The 11,902-nt window shown below is 32.0% G+C and overlaps 3 protein-coding genes, 1 long non-coding RNA gene and 1 pseudogene across 5 annotated transcripts; 3 read left to right on the forward strand and 2 right to left on the reverse strand.

Annotated features, from left to right (window-relative positions):
* LOC140667902 (uncharacterized) lies at positions 1-4,447 on the forward strand. Its single transcript, XM_072896245.1, has 7 exons — positions 1-340; positions 637-769; positions 843-2,474; positions 3,028-3,388; positions 3,494-3,783; positions 3,869-3,980; positions 4,274-4,447. Exons 1-7 carry the CDS (start codon positions 328-330, stop codon positions 4,394-4,396), a joined length of 2,664 nt encoding a protein of 887 aa, XP_072752346.1. The 5' UTR covers positions 1-327; the 3' UTR covers positions 4,397-4,447.
* Positions 4,448-4,942: 495 nt separating this feature from the next.
* On the reverse strand, positions 4,943-6,019 carry LOC140667568 (large ribosomal subunit protein eL20-like). The gene is made up of 3 exons (XM_072895643.1): positions 5,866-6,019; positions 5,468-5,647; positions 4,943-5,363 (listed from the first exon to the last, which is right to left on the reverse strand). The coding sequence occupies exons 1-3, from the start codon at positions 5,881-5,883 to the stop codon at positions 5,028-5,030; spliced, it is 534 nt and encodes a 177-aa protein (XP_072751744.1). The 5' UTR covers positions 5,884-6,019; the 3' UTR covers positions 4,943-5,027.
* A 556-nt stretch (positions 6,020-6,575) lies between these two features.
* Positions 6,576-8,456, forward strand: LOC140667562 (splicing factor 3A subunit 3-like; annotated as a pseudogene).
* On the forward strand, positions 8,208-9,572 carry LOC140667569 (large ribosomal subunit protein eL20-like). The gene is made up of 4 exons (XM_072895644.1): positions 8,208-8,303; positions 8,547-8,605; positions 8,890-9,069; positions 9,176-9,572. Exons 2-4 carry the CDS (start codon positions 8,588-8,590, stop codon positions 9,509-9,511), a joined length of 534 nt encoding a protein of 177 aa, XP_072751745.1. The 5' UTR covers positions 8,208-8,303; positions 8,547-8,587; the 3' UTR covers positions 9,512-9,572.
* A 38-nt stretch (positions 9,573-9,610) lies between these two features.
* Positions 9,611-11,865, reverse strand: LOC140667572 (uncharacterized). 2 transcript variants are annotated; one of them, XR_012047049.1, is made up of 3 exons: positions 11,729-11,865; positions 11,193-11,334; positions 9,611-11,090 (listed from the first exon to the last, which is right to left on the reverse strand). It is a non-coding gene; the product is annotated as an uncharacterized lncRNA (long non-coding RNA). The 2 variants fall into 2 exon arrangements; XR_012047048.1 differs by having other exon boundaries at positions 11,583-11,809.
* Positions 11,866-11,902: the final 37 nt, after the last annotated feature.

Below are 11,902 nucleotides of genomic sequence, written 5' to 3' on the forward strand. Positions count from 1 at the left end.
ATAATATATGTTGATTGAATGCTTTTGTGACTGGAAAAGCTTGGATCACGCACACATATTTGCAAAAGATCTCTTTGATAGTCCTATATTTATTAAAAAGGAGTTTTTTGTGCGAAAAAGAACAGTATCGTGTATCAAATCTTTATATAATGCAAAGTATAATAATAAAAAAGGAAGCATAAATCGTTTTTGCGCAAGTTAAAACGATTTTAAGTTATTATTATAAGTAAAAAAAAAGTGTGTTAATTTAATGACCACTTGATGCAATATTTTTATTAGTCGTAGTGATAATAATTACATTTTTGGCTACATTTAAACATAGATGATATGGGGTTTGAAGGTGAGAGATTATTTATATTATTGCTTATCTCAATTGTTCAAGAAATTTATTATTTATTATCTAAATATATAAGAGAATGTGTAAGCATTTGATATCCAAACACACATAGCCTTTCAGTTTAGACGTATAATCTACACTTTATACAATCTAAACTCTCTTTATATATATAATTAATTATAGTATTTCAATCACATAGCATTAATGTAATACATTTGCGCAATATATTCTCTCTTGTCAGTGATTCTATAAATTCTATTGATTTTATTGATATACATGAAATGTATATTCTTTTTAAGACGAAAGAAGTGACTCGGAAGAAGAGCATGATAAGTCTAGAAGCGCTACTCCAGACTCACAAAAATCAGGCAGTAATATAGCAAGAAGCAGATCGAAATCAAATTCTGCTAGTCCCAAGTCTTCACCAGCTAGGTAATTAATTTCCATCGTTACTTGCTTATTTAATTATATCTTTATTCTTTTTAACTGCAACTAAATGTTTTAGATCTAATTTATCATCTCCAGTACGGAATGGATCACCAGCTTCTGTTCGTTCCAATGCAAGCTCTAGAAAATCTTACTCTAGATCACCATCCAGATCACCTTCGCCAAGCAGATCCGTTTCGCCATTAGGAAACAGAAAAAGCACTTCGAGATCACGTTCTAAATCCCATTCTCCTGAACCTAGAGAGACAAGTGCAAGAAATGGCTCGCAATCACCAGCGCATTCGCATCATTCTGAAAAATCAGGCTCGAGATCTCGAAGTTCTTCTCATTCTTCATCTAGAAGTTCTGTTGCAGCATCGAGAAATTCACGTTCCAGATCTAGATCAAATTCAAGACCGAATGATGTTTCATCTAAATGTGACTCACCCAAGACAAATTTTCGATCATCTTCCAGATCTCCTTCGCCCCATGCTGTTTCCAAATCGCGATCTCGTTCAAGATCATTTTCTCGATCGCGTTCTGGTTCTCCGAAAGTATCGATCCATTCACGTTCTCGATCAGGTACTCCCAAATCTTTCCAGACAAGATCTCGCTCAAGATCTAGATCACCTAGTCCGAAACAAATCAAATCTGGCTCAAGATCGAGATCAAGATCTTTATCTGGATCGAAAAAGGGTTCTCGTTCACCTTCGGCATCGCCAAGTCGATCGCCAGTCACTGCTAGACATTCGCGGTCAAAATCAAAGTCGCGCTCCGCGAATGGTTCCAGGGAAAATTCTCCTGATTTAAGAAAAAGTTCCCGTTCTAGATCTCGTTCTAATTCAATAGACAGGAAATCTAGATCAAGATCTGCTTCCGGCTCTAGAAAACAATCAAGATCTCCATTGCAAGAAGAACGAGCTTTATCACGTTCAAAATCGAGATCTTTATCAGGTTCGAGAAAAGGTTCGCGTTCGAGATCACGATCAAGATCACGATCGAGATCACGATCTAGATCTCACAAATCTGGATCAAGATGCAAATCGCGATCCGCGTCCGGCTCACGTAAAGGTTCCGTATCCCCGACACATTCGAGAAAGAATTCACGTTCGAGGTCCAGATCCAGCTCGCGTTCCAGTAAATCAAGATCTCGTTCCGTTTCAAGAGCCTCACGTTCAAGATCTCGCTCAGGTTCAAGAAAATCTGGATCAAGATCTCGATCAAGATCGAGATCAAAATCTGGCTCGCGATCGCGTTCAGGTTCGCGTTCGAGGTCAAGATCGGGATCAAGATCGAAGTCGCGCTCGCGGTCAAGATCGAGATCGCATTCTAGATCGCGTTCAAGATCTGGATCAGCCGCTAGGTCCAGACACTCGTCACGTTCTAAATCTCGATCTAGATCCCGATCTAGATCGCGCTCCGGCTCTAGAAAATCCAGAAGTCGTAGCAGAGATTCGGAAGGAATAGCTAAGAAACGAAATAGAGTATTATCAGATTCTGAAGAGGAGACTGATGAAACTAGAATAAAGAAACGTACAAGGCACGAGTTATCAGATTCCGAACATGAAGATGAGAAAGAAAAGAAAAAAGATAATGATGCAAATGAGGAAGAAGTGGGTGAAGATCAAGAAAATAAACAATTACATGATGAAATTGTTAATGAGCAACAAGATAACGAAGATTCTGATGATGGAATTATTGGTGGTGGAATGTAAGCATATGATTTTAATATAAATCTATATTTAAATTTTTTTAGTTTTTTATATAACACAAAAAAAAACAATATATTTATTTTTCTTTATTTTCGTTATATGCGTATAAATTTAAAATAAAAATTAATTTTTAAAAGAATTGATGCGCCTTTTGTATCAAGCATGAATTACTATTTTATAAGACATATAAAAAGTGATATATATTATTACAATACAGAAACTTAATTAAATTGATATAAATATATAAAAGATCTACATATTGATATAGACATTTTTTTCCAAAGTATAATTGTTATCTAATAATTAATGCTTGTAATAATCAAACAATTTGTTCTAATTATTTATTAATTGCTTCACTCTAGCATTTATTAAAAAAGTACTTTAAATATAAGACAACTTGATTAATTTTGACATTTAAATAATATGCGAAATATAACTCAATTCCTAAGTTTTTATTAAAAACAAGAAAACGAATGAAAACAAAAATGTAGCTAAAAAAGATTCTAGAAATTTTATAAAAATAATGATTAATTAGATTTGATGTTTTCACAGAGATGATACATTGTCCGATTTTGATCGCATGTTGGCACGAAAAAAGGAAGAGCAATCCCGTAGGCGTAAACGAAAAGACATTGGTATCATTAATGATAACGATGATATTATAGCACAGTTATTATCAGACATGAAGGGTGCGGCTGAGGAGGATAGAAAATTGAATCAGCAAAATAGACCTGCCACAAATAAGATTGCCATGTTATCGAAAGTATTGTCACAGTTGAAAAAACACGATTTACAATTGGCCTTTTTGGAGCACAATGTGCTGTCGGTTCTTACCGATTGGTTAGCACCAATGCCTGATCGTTCGTTACCGTCTCTCAAAATCAGAGACAATCTCCTGAAATTATTATGGGAGGTAAGATAAATTTTCTTGTGTTAGATAAAGGATAAAGTATAATATCTTATCTATATTTATCTATTTATTTACTAATTATATACTTATATAATTATGTACTTATAGTTTCCAAAAATCGATCAATCTTCACTGAAACAATCCGGTATTGGGAAGGCTGTGATGTATCTTTATAAACACCCAAAAGAAACAAAAGAGAACAAGGAACGTGCTGGAAAATTGATCAATGAGTGGGCACGGCCTATTTTTAATTTATCTGCCGACTTTAAGGCACTATCGAAGGAAGAAAGAATGCAAAGGGACCTGGAGCAAACGCCTCAGAAAAGAAGAAAAACCGAAGACGGAGGTTCCTTTCAAAAATCACAAGATATTAATAAGGCTTTAAAAGGAGATGCCAAGTATATTATTGTTGATATATAATAATTATTAATTATTTATTGAAATTAATTGTTATTATAAACTTTTCCTATCTTACACTTGCAGACCATTGAGACCAGGAGATCCTGGATGGGTAGGAAGAGCTAGGGTTCCTAGACCATCTAATAAAGATTACGTTATACGACCTGATTGGAAATCAGATATTGACATTAGTAGGGTATGTTTGCTCCTACTTATCTATTCTTCAAATTACAAAGATGTTTATAATATACAGCTATGTATATGTACATTATAAAGCTTGCAAATTTAACGTTCCAACAGATATATAAGCAATTTATAATTGCTATAAATTGTAAATATAAGTTTTATTTATAATTTATATTTCTGATAAAATTATTTATTTATTTAGTACTTATTATTTACTTTTAAGTTTATTTTTGTGTTATTGCATCCAATTCCTCAAATATTATTGATTTTTCAAAAATTATAGTGTTTTATTACTTTACACAGAATACTAAGAAGCAGATGAGTCGCTTTGAGAGGCACATGAAGAATTACATGGATAGTAAGCGTATGAAGTCTGCCAGAAGAGCAGTAGATATATCAATAGAGGGTCGTAAGATGTCCTTATAATATCTATATGTTTCTTATAGTTTGTACAAGCAAATAAAACTTGTAACAATATTTGTTACTTCTTAAATTGTGATTATATAGGAAAAGTTAATGACCCAAATTAATTTAGTTTTTGCATATGTCTTTCCAACTATTACTTTTTTTTTATAGACATAGAAAAAAATTATATATATATATATATTAAAAATTAACTGAAACAATCTTGTAAAAATGATTTTTTTTTTTATAGATAAAGTTCTGCAATGACCAATTTTTTGCAAAATGAAACTATATTATATATGTTTCATTTTGCAAAGAATTGGTCATTGTAGAATTTTATTTAAAAAAAAATTTTATTCTTACAAGATTGTTTCAGTTAAATTTTACAAAATAAAGAAAGATATTGCTTTCAGAAAATGCACTAATAACATATAGTAATAGAATGTATTATTTGCAGCTTTTTTGTCAATAGAATTAAATAAATGTAATGTATTTAAATTAATCCACTACTTATTTCCCAGGGATTGACATATGATACTTACATTAATAATTGAGTGTACATGATAATAAATTTTATCATTTTTATTTTCTGCAGAATAATATATAATTAATGTTACAATACAAAACATTATTGCAACATTGCTCATAGTATTTACAGGAAATAAGTGCGCGGTTTTCGGACACTGAATAGTGGCATACGGTTTCTGTGTTGGATTCTCTTAGGTAAAGGAAATCTGATCTTAGAATCATGGAATTGTTTCACTTGGGGTCTGCGGCAATTTGCAGCCTTTACAACTTCCACCTTGATTATCTGTATGGAGTGAGCTCGTGCGCGATGACGGGCACCCATGTCTCTGTAACATTGTGTTACAGCTCCACTGACGGAAAGATCTCTATATTCCCTGTACATATTATGTGTACCAGATCGAGAATCGTATCTTAACCAAATTCCAAAGTTTTTTATTTTTATTGGCGTTTTCTCTGGAATCTAAAATAATTAGTTTAAATTTAGCCAAGTGTTGCGTTACACTTTTAATAATAAGATAAAATGCAATATATTTATAACAATACATTGTATCATAAGATAGGTACCTGCTTGAGAGATACTATTTCTCCAGTGGATTTTTTAAATTTTTTCAATTGACGTAAAAAGTACCAAAATCTGGATTTGGCGACTATAGCATCAGGAGCGAAAATTCTCATTTTGTAAAGTGGGGTTGTTTTTTCTTTTTCGGTAGGAAGCTTACGTCCTATCACTTCAAATTCCTTCAACTAAAAAAGGAAACAAAAGTATTATTTTCAAATTTGGTCTACTTATATTAGATTTACGATATATATAATGTATGTATATTTGTAGGTTATGTCATGCCAAATATCTAGATTTCAATCTGCAGTTTTTACTTTTATGTAAACAAATATTCAATGCTTTGAACAAGAAAAAATCAATTTCGTGTTCGTTCTTTATATAAAAATTTGTCAAAATCACTCACATCACCCTTCGCTTTCATTGTAACACGTGGTTTCGTACGTTACGTCAAAAACCGAAAGGATGAACCGGAACAAGTAGAGACTGCCATATTTTTATTCCACGCGTGCGCCATAGTATATGCCATAGAGATATTAGATGTAGAGCACGCGAGGGAGCCAAAAATGCGATAGCGAAATAAAAAGAGAGCACTGTATATGGGTGTTGTATCTTTGTTTAATTGCGCATGCGCAAACTGACTAACTGGACAAGTTTCCCTCTAATCTGCTAGATAAAAGAAAAAGGTTACAAGCATAGATATATTAAATATAGCTAAAGCTTTATTTATCTTAAGCGTAGTCTACAATAAGACTAATTAATTAATTAAATAATTAATTTATTATTAATTTAGACTTAAAAAATTAACCAATCATATTCATGATTCTTTTCTCAACTTAATTGTGATTGCTAATTACCCTAGGCATCGGTCGATGTGAGTGGCTGTGTCCAATCGTACTATGTCCAAACGGACGTCTTCGGTCCTATCTACAGTACGGTTTAAAGTCGGCCATATTGAATATTAGTTTACTCATGTGGCGCTTCGAACATTATTTCAAAGTACATAAAATACGGGACTTAGCTATCTATTGTCGTAGCATCCATGAATGTGTTGTTGAGTTAATGTGGAAGTTAAAGTAGATTATAAATTTATATTAAATTTATATCAAAATAAAAATGCAAACGATATTGGAACAACAACGACGATATCATGAGGAGAGAGAACGATTGATGGATGCAATGGTTAGGTTAGGTGAAAGAAATGTTACACAGAAAGGCGGGCATCGTCTAAAAATGTTATTGGATTAATATATGTATAGTACAATGCATTTGGAAGATTTGTATGATGATAAAGATGGGCAGAGGAAAGAGGAGGTATGTTAATATAAAATTATATATATATTTTGTGTATGTGTGTGCATGTATGCGCTTAACCTGACATAAAAAGAGAAAAAAAATATGTACCTATACATACACACACACATACAAAGTGGTTTTTTATACCAACTGTTATATCAAAATATATTAAACCATAAGAAAAGTTTAAACTAAAAGGTTTTATAGTTTTGACATGTATACATATATATATAAAAGCTTGTATGTATATATGTATGTGTATTTTTGAATCGAATGATCCAAATATTTATTATTGTTTAGGTTCAAGCACTCTCTGGTCCAAATGAATTCTTGGAATTTTATTCATGTTTGAAGTCGATAAAGGAATTTTATCGACGACATCCTAATCAAATCAGTGTTCCTATGTCTGTCGAATTTGATGAATTAGCTAAAATGAGAGAAAATCTAACAAGATCTGTCCAATCTTGTCGAATTTACAGATGAGAAAGGTTATGGGAAATATCTGGATCTTTATGAGTATTATCAAAAATATATTAATTTTAAAGGAATAGAAAAAATAGATAATATAACTTACCTATCAACTTTTGATCATTTATTTGATATTCCTAGAGAGAGAAAAAATGCAGAGTATCAAAGATATATAGAGTCTCTATTAGGATATTTGACAGATTATCTAAACAGAGTGAGACCTCTGTTAGATATTAATACAGAAATTGCAGAAGCCAACAAAGAGTTTCACTCATTGGGAGGAAAATACATTCCCTGGTTGGCCCAAGAAAAACTGGAAGTGCTTTGACCCATGTAGGAGCACACTTGGAATTATCTGCATTTTCATCATGGGAGGAATTGACATCTCTTGGCTTGGATAGATTAAAATCAGCTTTGATGGCTTTAGGACTTAAATGCGGAGGTACGCTTGAGGAACGGGCGCAAAGACTTTTCAGTACAAGAGGTGAAGCGTCTTTAGATCCCAATTTATTAGCTGAAAATCGAAAAGGGAAGTCAGCTAAAACTAGAGATTCTGAGAAGCAAAAGGAAATTGCGACTCGAGGCTCAGGTGTTTAGACTCGCCGAACTAGTATCTAATCAACGAGTAGCTACGAAGGAAAATCTACAAAGAAGACAAGCAAGAACCGAGGATGAAAGAGGCGATTCTGATGCAGAAGCAAGTGCGAGTGGATCGGAAGAAGAGGACAATGAGGTTCCATATAATAAAAAAAATTTGCCCTTAGACTGGGATGGCAAAGCGATATCTTATTGGTTGTACAAACTGCATGGTCTAAACATTAGTTACAATTGTGAAATTTGTGGCAATTTCACATATAAAGGTCCAAAGGCATTCCAGAGACACTTCGCGGAATGGAGACACGCTCACGGCATGCGCTGTCTTGGTATTCCAAACACGGTTCATTTTGCCAATGTCACACAAATTGAAGATGACCTTGCTCTGTTTGAAAAGCTCAAAGCACAGAACCAAGCAGAATGTTGGCAACCAGAACAGGAAGAAGAATTTGAAGACTCGCTTGGCAATGTAGTCAATCGCAAAAGGTACGAGGATCTTAAGAGACAAGGCCTGTTATAATAAAATATATATCAAAATTGAATTTTATTATAATATTCAATTGTCATTTGTATTGCCAGTTTTTATAATCCCTTTTTCACATTAAAGTATTTTTATCAATAAAACATCTTTTTATCCAATTGTCGGAAATTCTGTTAAATTATATTAGTATTAATATTTTGAAACTACCCCCCTTTTCATATCTCTTTATTTGTGGTTTATGACGCTAGTTGGCGCTAGTGTAGTTCTGACATCACGTACGAGACTTACGATGAAGGCAAAGGGTGATGTGAGTGATTTTGGCAAATTTTATATAAGGGACAAACGAAATTAATACCGCAAACTATCTTCTCTTGTCTAAAGTATTGAATATTTTTTAAAGATTTGTATAAAAATGGAAATTACAAGTTTAAATTTAGACTTTTTCGCGACATAACCTGCAAGTAAACATAACGATAGATACTCTTGTATAATCCACACGTTACTTCATAAATATATATTAATAAAAAATAAGTAGGTATCACTAATATAAACTAGGAAGTAATTTGCCTTCAAATTTTTTTTTTTTTTTAGTTGAAAGAATTTGAAGTGATAGGGCGTAAGCTCCCTACCGAGAAGGAGAAAACTACCCCTCTTTATAAAATGAGAATATTCGCGCCTGATGTTATAGTGGCCAAGTCTAGATTTTGGTACTTTCTGCGCCAATTGAAAAAATTCAAAAAATCCACTGGAGAAATAGTATCCCTCAAGCAGGTATCTATCTGATAATGTATCATAAATATATTTGTCTTATTACTAAGAAAGAACATAATGTGACAATGTTTATGACTGATATTAATTATTCTTTTAATTATTTCAGATTCCAGAAAAGACCCCTATAAAGATAAAGAACTTTGGAATTTGGCTAAGATATGATTCCCGCTCCGGTACACATAATATGTACAGGGAATACAGAGATCTTTCCGTCAGCGGAGCTATAACACAGTGTTACAGGGACATGGGTGCCCGTCATCGTGCGCGAGCTCATTCGATACAAATAATCAAGGTAGAAACTGTGAAAGCTGCAAATTGCCGGAGACCTCAAGTAAAACAATTTCATGATTCTAAAATTAAGTTCCCATTGCCCAAGCGAATTCAACATAGAAATCGCATGCCACTATTTAGTGTACGAAAACCACGCACCTATTTCTTGTGAATTTTATGAACAATTTTGTATTATGATACTAAATATATTATTCTTTAGGAAATTGAGTAATATAATTGTTTATAATTTTTATTTACTTTTCATGTATACCTTCTAGAGTAATGTAGCAAAAAATTAAATGTAGATAATTTTAAAATAGTTTTTAATTACAAATAAGAATTATTCTTTTTCATCAAGGATATTTCTGTTGAATCCATACAAAAGGAACATTATAGGATATAATGTAATGTGTAAGCTCGAATGTAACGTGTCATAATGATCGAGTCATTTGCTGATAGGTGATATGGAACAATCTGTCGACACGATTGTGAACGTTAGTCCTTGCGTGATATTCGACAAAGCGGATAACAATGAATTGGCTGCCTGTGACAAATATCGGACGAATTACTAGTCAAAATCTTTTGTCATGTCGATCATGCGACTTTGTTGAATTGTCAGTTGGTATGCTAGCGCTGGAGGATGTTGATACAGAACTATGTCTAGAAAAGAAGGCGAAGTTGACGTTAAGCAAACTGTTCTCGTGTCACAAGGAAGTACCTTGACACGTGTTTTATCTTATATATACAGAAAGCCATTTGAGAGAAATCTGTTGAATTTGAAACATCATTCCAGAAATTATTGTTTTGTGTCGTCTTCTCACAGGTGTCTCAAGAAACAGTTTGTTGATTTAGTGGCGAAAGGATTACATCCGTATATTCTAAACATTTTGCAGCTACCTATAGTATCATCATCGTCAATCGTGACAAGTTTTTTAATTCAAAATGCTCTATAAAGTTCTAAGAGAATAAAATATGTAAAAGTTAATATTATATATATTCTGATGAAGATGAATGAATGGCTGTCAAGATTGTCCAACAGAGTATAAATGCTTGAACTGTTAGGAGTTGAAAAGAATAGAATGGTGAAAATCTTGGATTTCGATTTCACGATACCATAGACGAGGAGGGAGGAATGGTTATACATAAGTATCCATGAAATAATTCCTAATTTCACTCGATGGATTTAAAATATGTTATCTTCAACTTATGTTGTCTTTACACGCTTTTTATGTGTGAACAGATGTCTCATATATTTGAAAACTATGGCTCTGAGTCTGAGAAAGATTAGTAAAGATTCCTCTGATTACTACACATTATTTTGATACAACTCATATTTATTGACAATACATCACCAGTCCTAGATGAGTAGGGACAACATTATAAAACAGTTATATTGTTCTGAGCAAAATTAACACATAAAATATTAATATATATAGAAAATTTTGTAAAAAAAGAATGATGTATTAATTAATAAAAACTAATTCTTTTGCAAAACTATCCTCAAATTGTGGATACTATTATTAGATACCAATATATAATACTATGTACATAAGAGAAACTAATTTTTAATAAAACAGACTTATTAGATATATTTTTCATTTAGATATAATAAAATATAAGTGGAAAGCTATTTCAATCAAATTCTGTGATAGTCTTGATGGTACACACCTTTCTTGGATGAGGGCTCATATAAAAATGTTTAATTTAATTATCCAAAATGCTATATTTTCCCACTAAAATAACATCATACTCTATAACAGAAATTAAATTTCTATTGATAACAGTTTTTTCTACGAGTCAACATCTTAAATCTCACTGTGTCATGTAGTAATCTATATGAATAACTTGTATACCTTTGTTGACAAGAATTCTGTTGCCTTTTGATGTATTTTGAATTAGTATCAAATTCCTTCCACTGTGTCTAAATGAATCTAGTAGTTAAATAATTTTTATCACCTTCAGTTAACTTTTTCGTACTATGGCACTAAATATATTCTGTGAAAAACATAGAAAATAATTATTTATAATTTTGCTTTCTTGTTTTTTGTTTTGTATATATATTTAAGAATAATGTAGTAGACATTAAAGACAGAATTTTAAAACAGTTTTTGAAAAATTAAAGTTTAAATTAAAAAATATTTTTGCAAAGAATACTAAATTTACAAAAATTTTTCTGAATACATTTCACATAAATTTTATATATATTTTTTTATCAGAGAAATTTCTGCTGCAATGATACAAACCTTGAAATAAGTATATTGTGTCTAATATGCAGTGAAAGAATTTCATATTTGTTCGATGGACAAGTTTTTCACGTTTTATTATCTCGTGAATTATGACTCATAAAGAAACTGGACATATATATCGATAGTATACATATATTACTCACTGTCTAATAAAGGATCATCCGGAATTCAGACGATAAATCGTAAGTTCATTTTACTGTTTACTGACTTTCTATTTACTAACTTTCGTTTTTCTTGACATTTACATTTTTTTTATTCAAAGTGAACGATACGACAATTGATTTTACACGCGATATTTCATAGAGATATACATATCC

The sequence above is a fragment of the Anoplolepis gracilipes genome, chromosome 7 (genome assembly GCF_047496725.1).
Source record: "Anoplolepis gracilipes chromosome 7, ASM4749672v1, whole genome shotgun sequence".
NCBI lineage: Eukaryota > Metazoa > Arthropoda > Insecta > Hymenoptera > Formicidae > Anoplolepis > Anoplolepis gracilipes.

Bases quoted from the DNA above. Each gene is read 5' to 3' on its own strand.
- LOC140667902 (XM_072896245.1), top strand. The intron at 770-842 runs GTAATTAATTTC...TAAATGTTTTAG, and splicing joins CCCAAGTCTTCACCAGCTAG to ATCTAATTTATCATCTCCAG. The intron at 3,981-4,273 runs GTATGTTTGCTC...TACTTTACACAG, and splicing joins CAGATATTGACATTAGTAGG to AATACTAAGAAGCAGATGAG.
- LOC140667568 (XM_072895643.1), bottom strand. The intron at 5,364-5,467 runs GTACCTATCTTA...TAATTATTTTAG, and splicing joins AAATAGTATCTCTCAAGCAG to ATTCCAGAGAAAACGCCAAT.
- LOC140667569 (XM_072895644.1), top strand. The intron at 9,070-9,175 runs GTATCTATCTGA...TAATTATTTCAG, and splicing joins AAATAGTATCCCTCAAGCAG to ATTCCAGAAAAGACCCCTAT.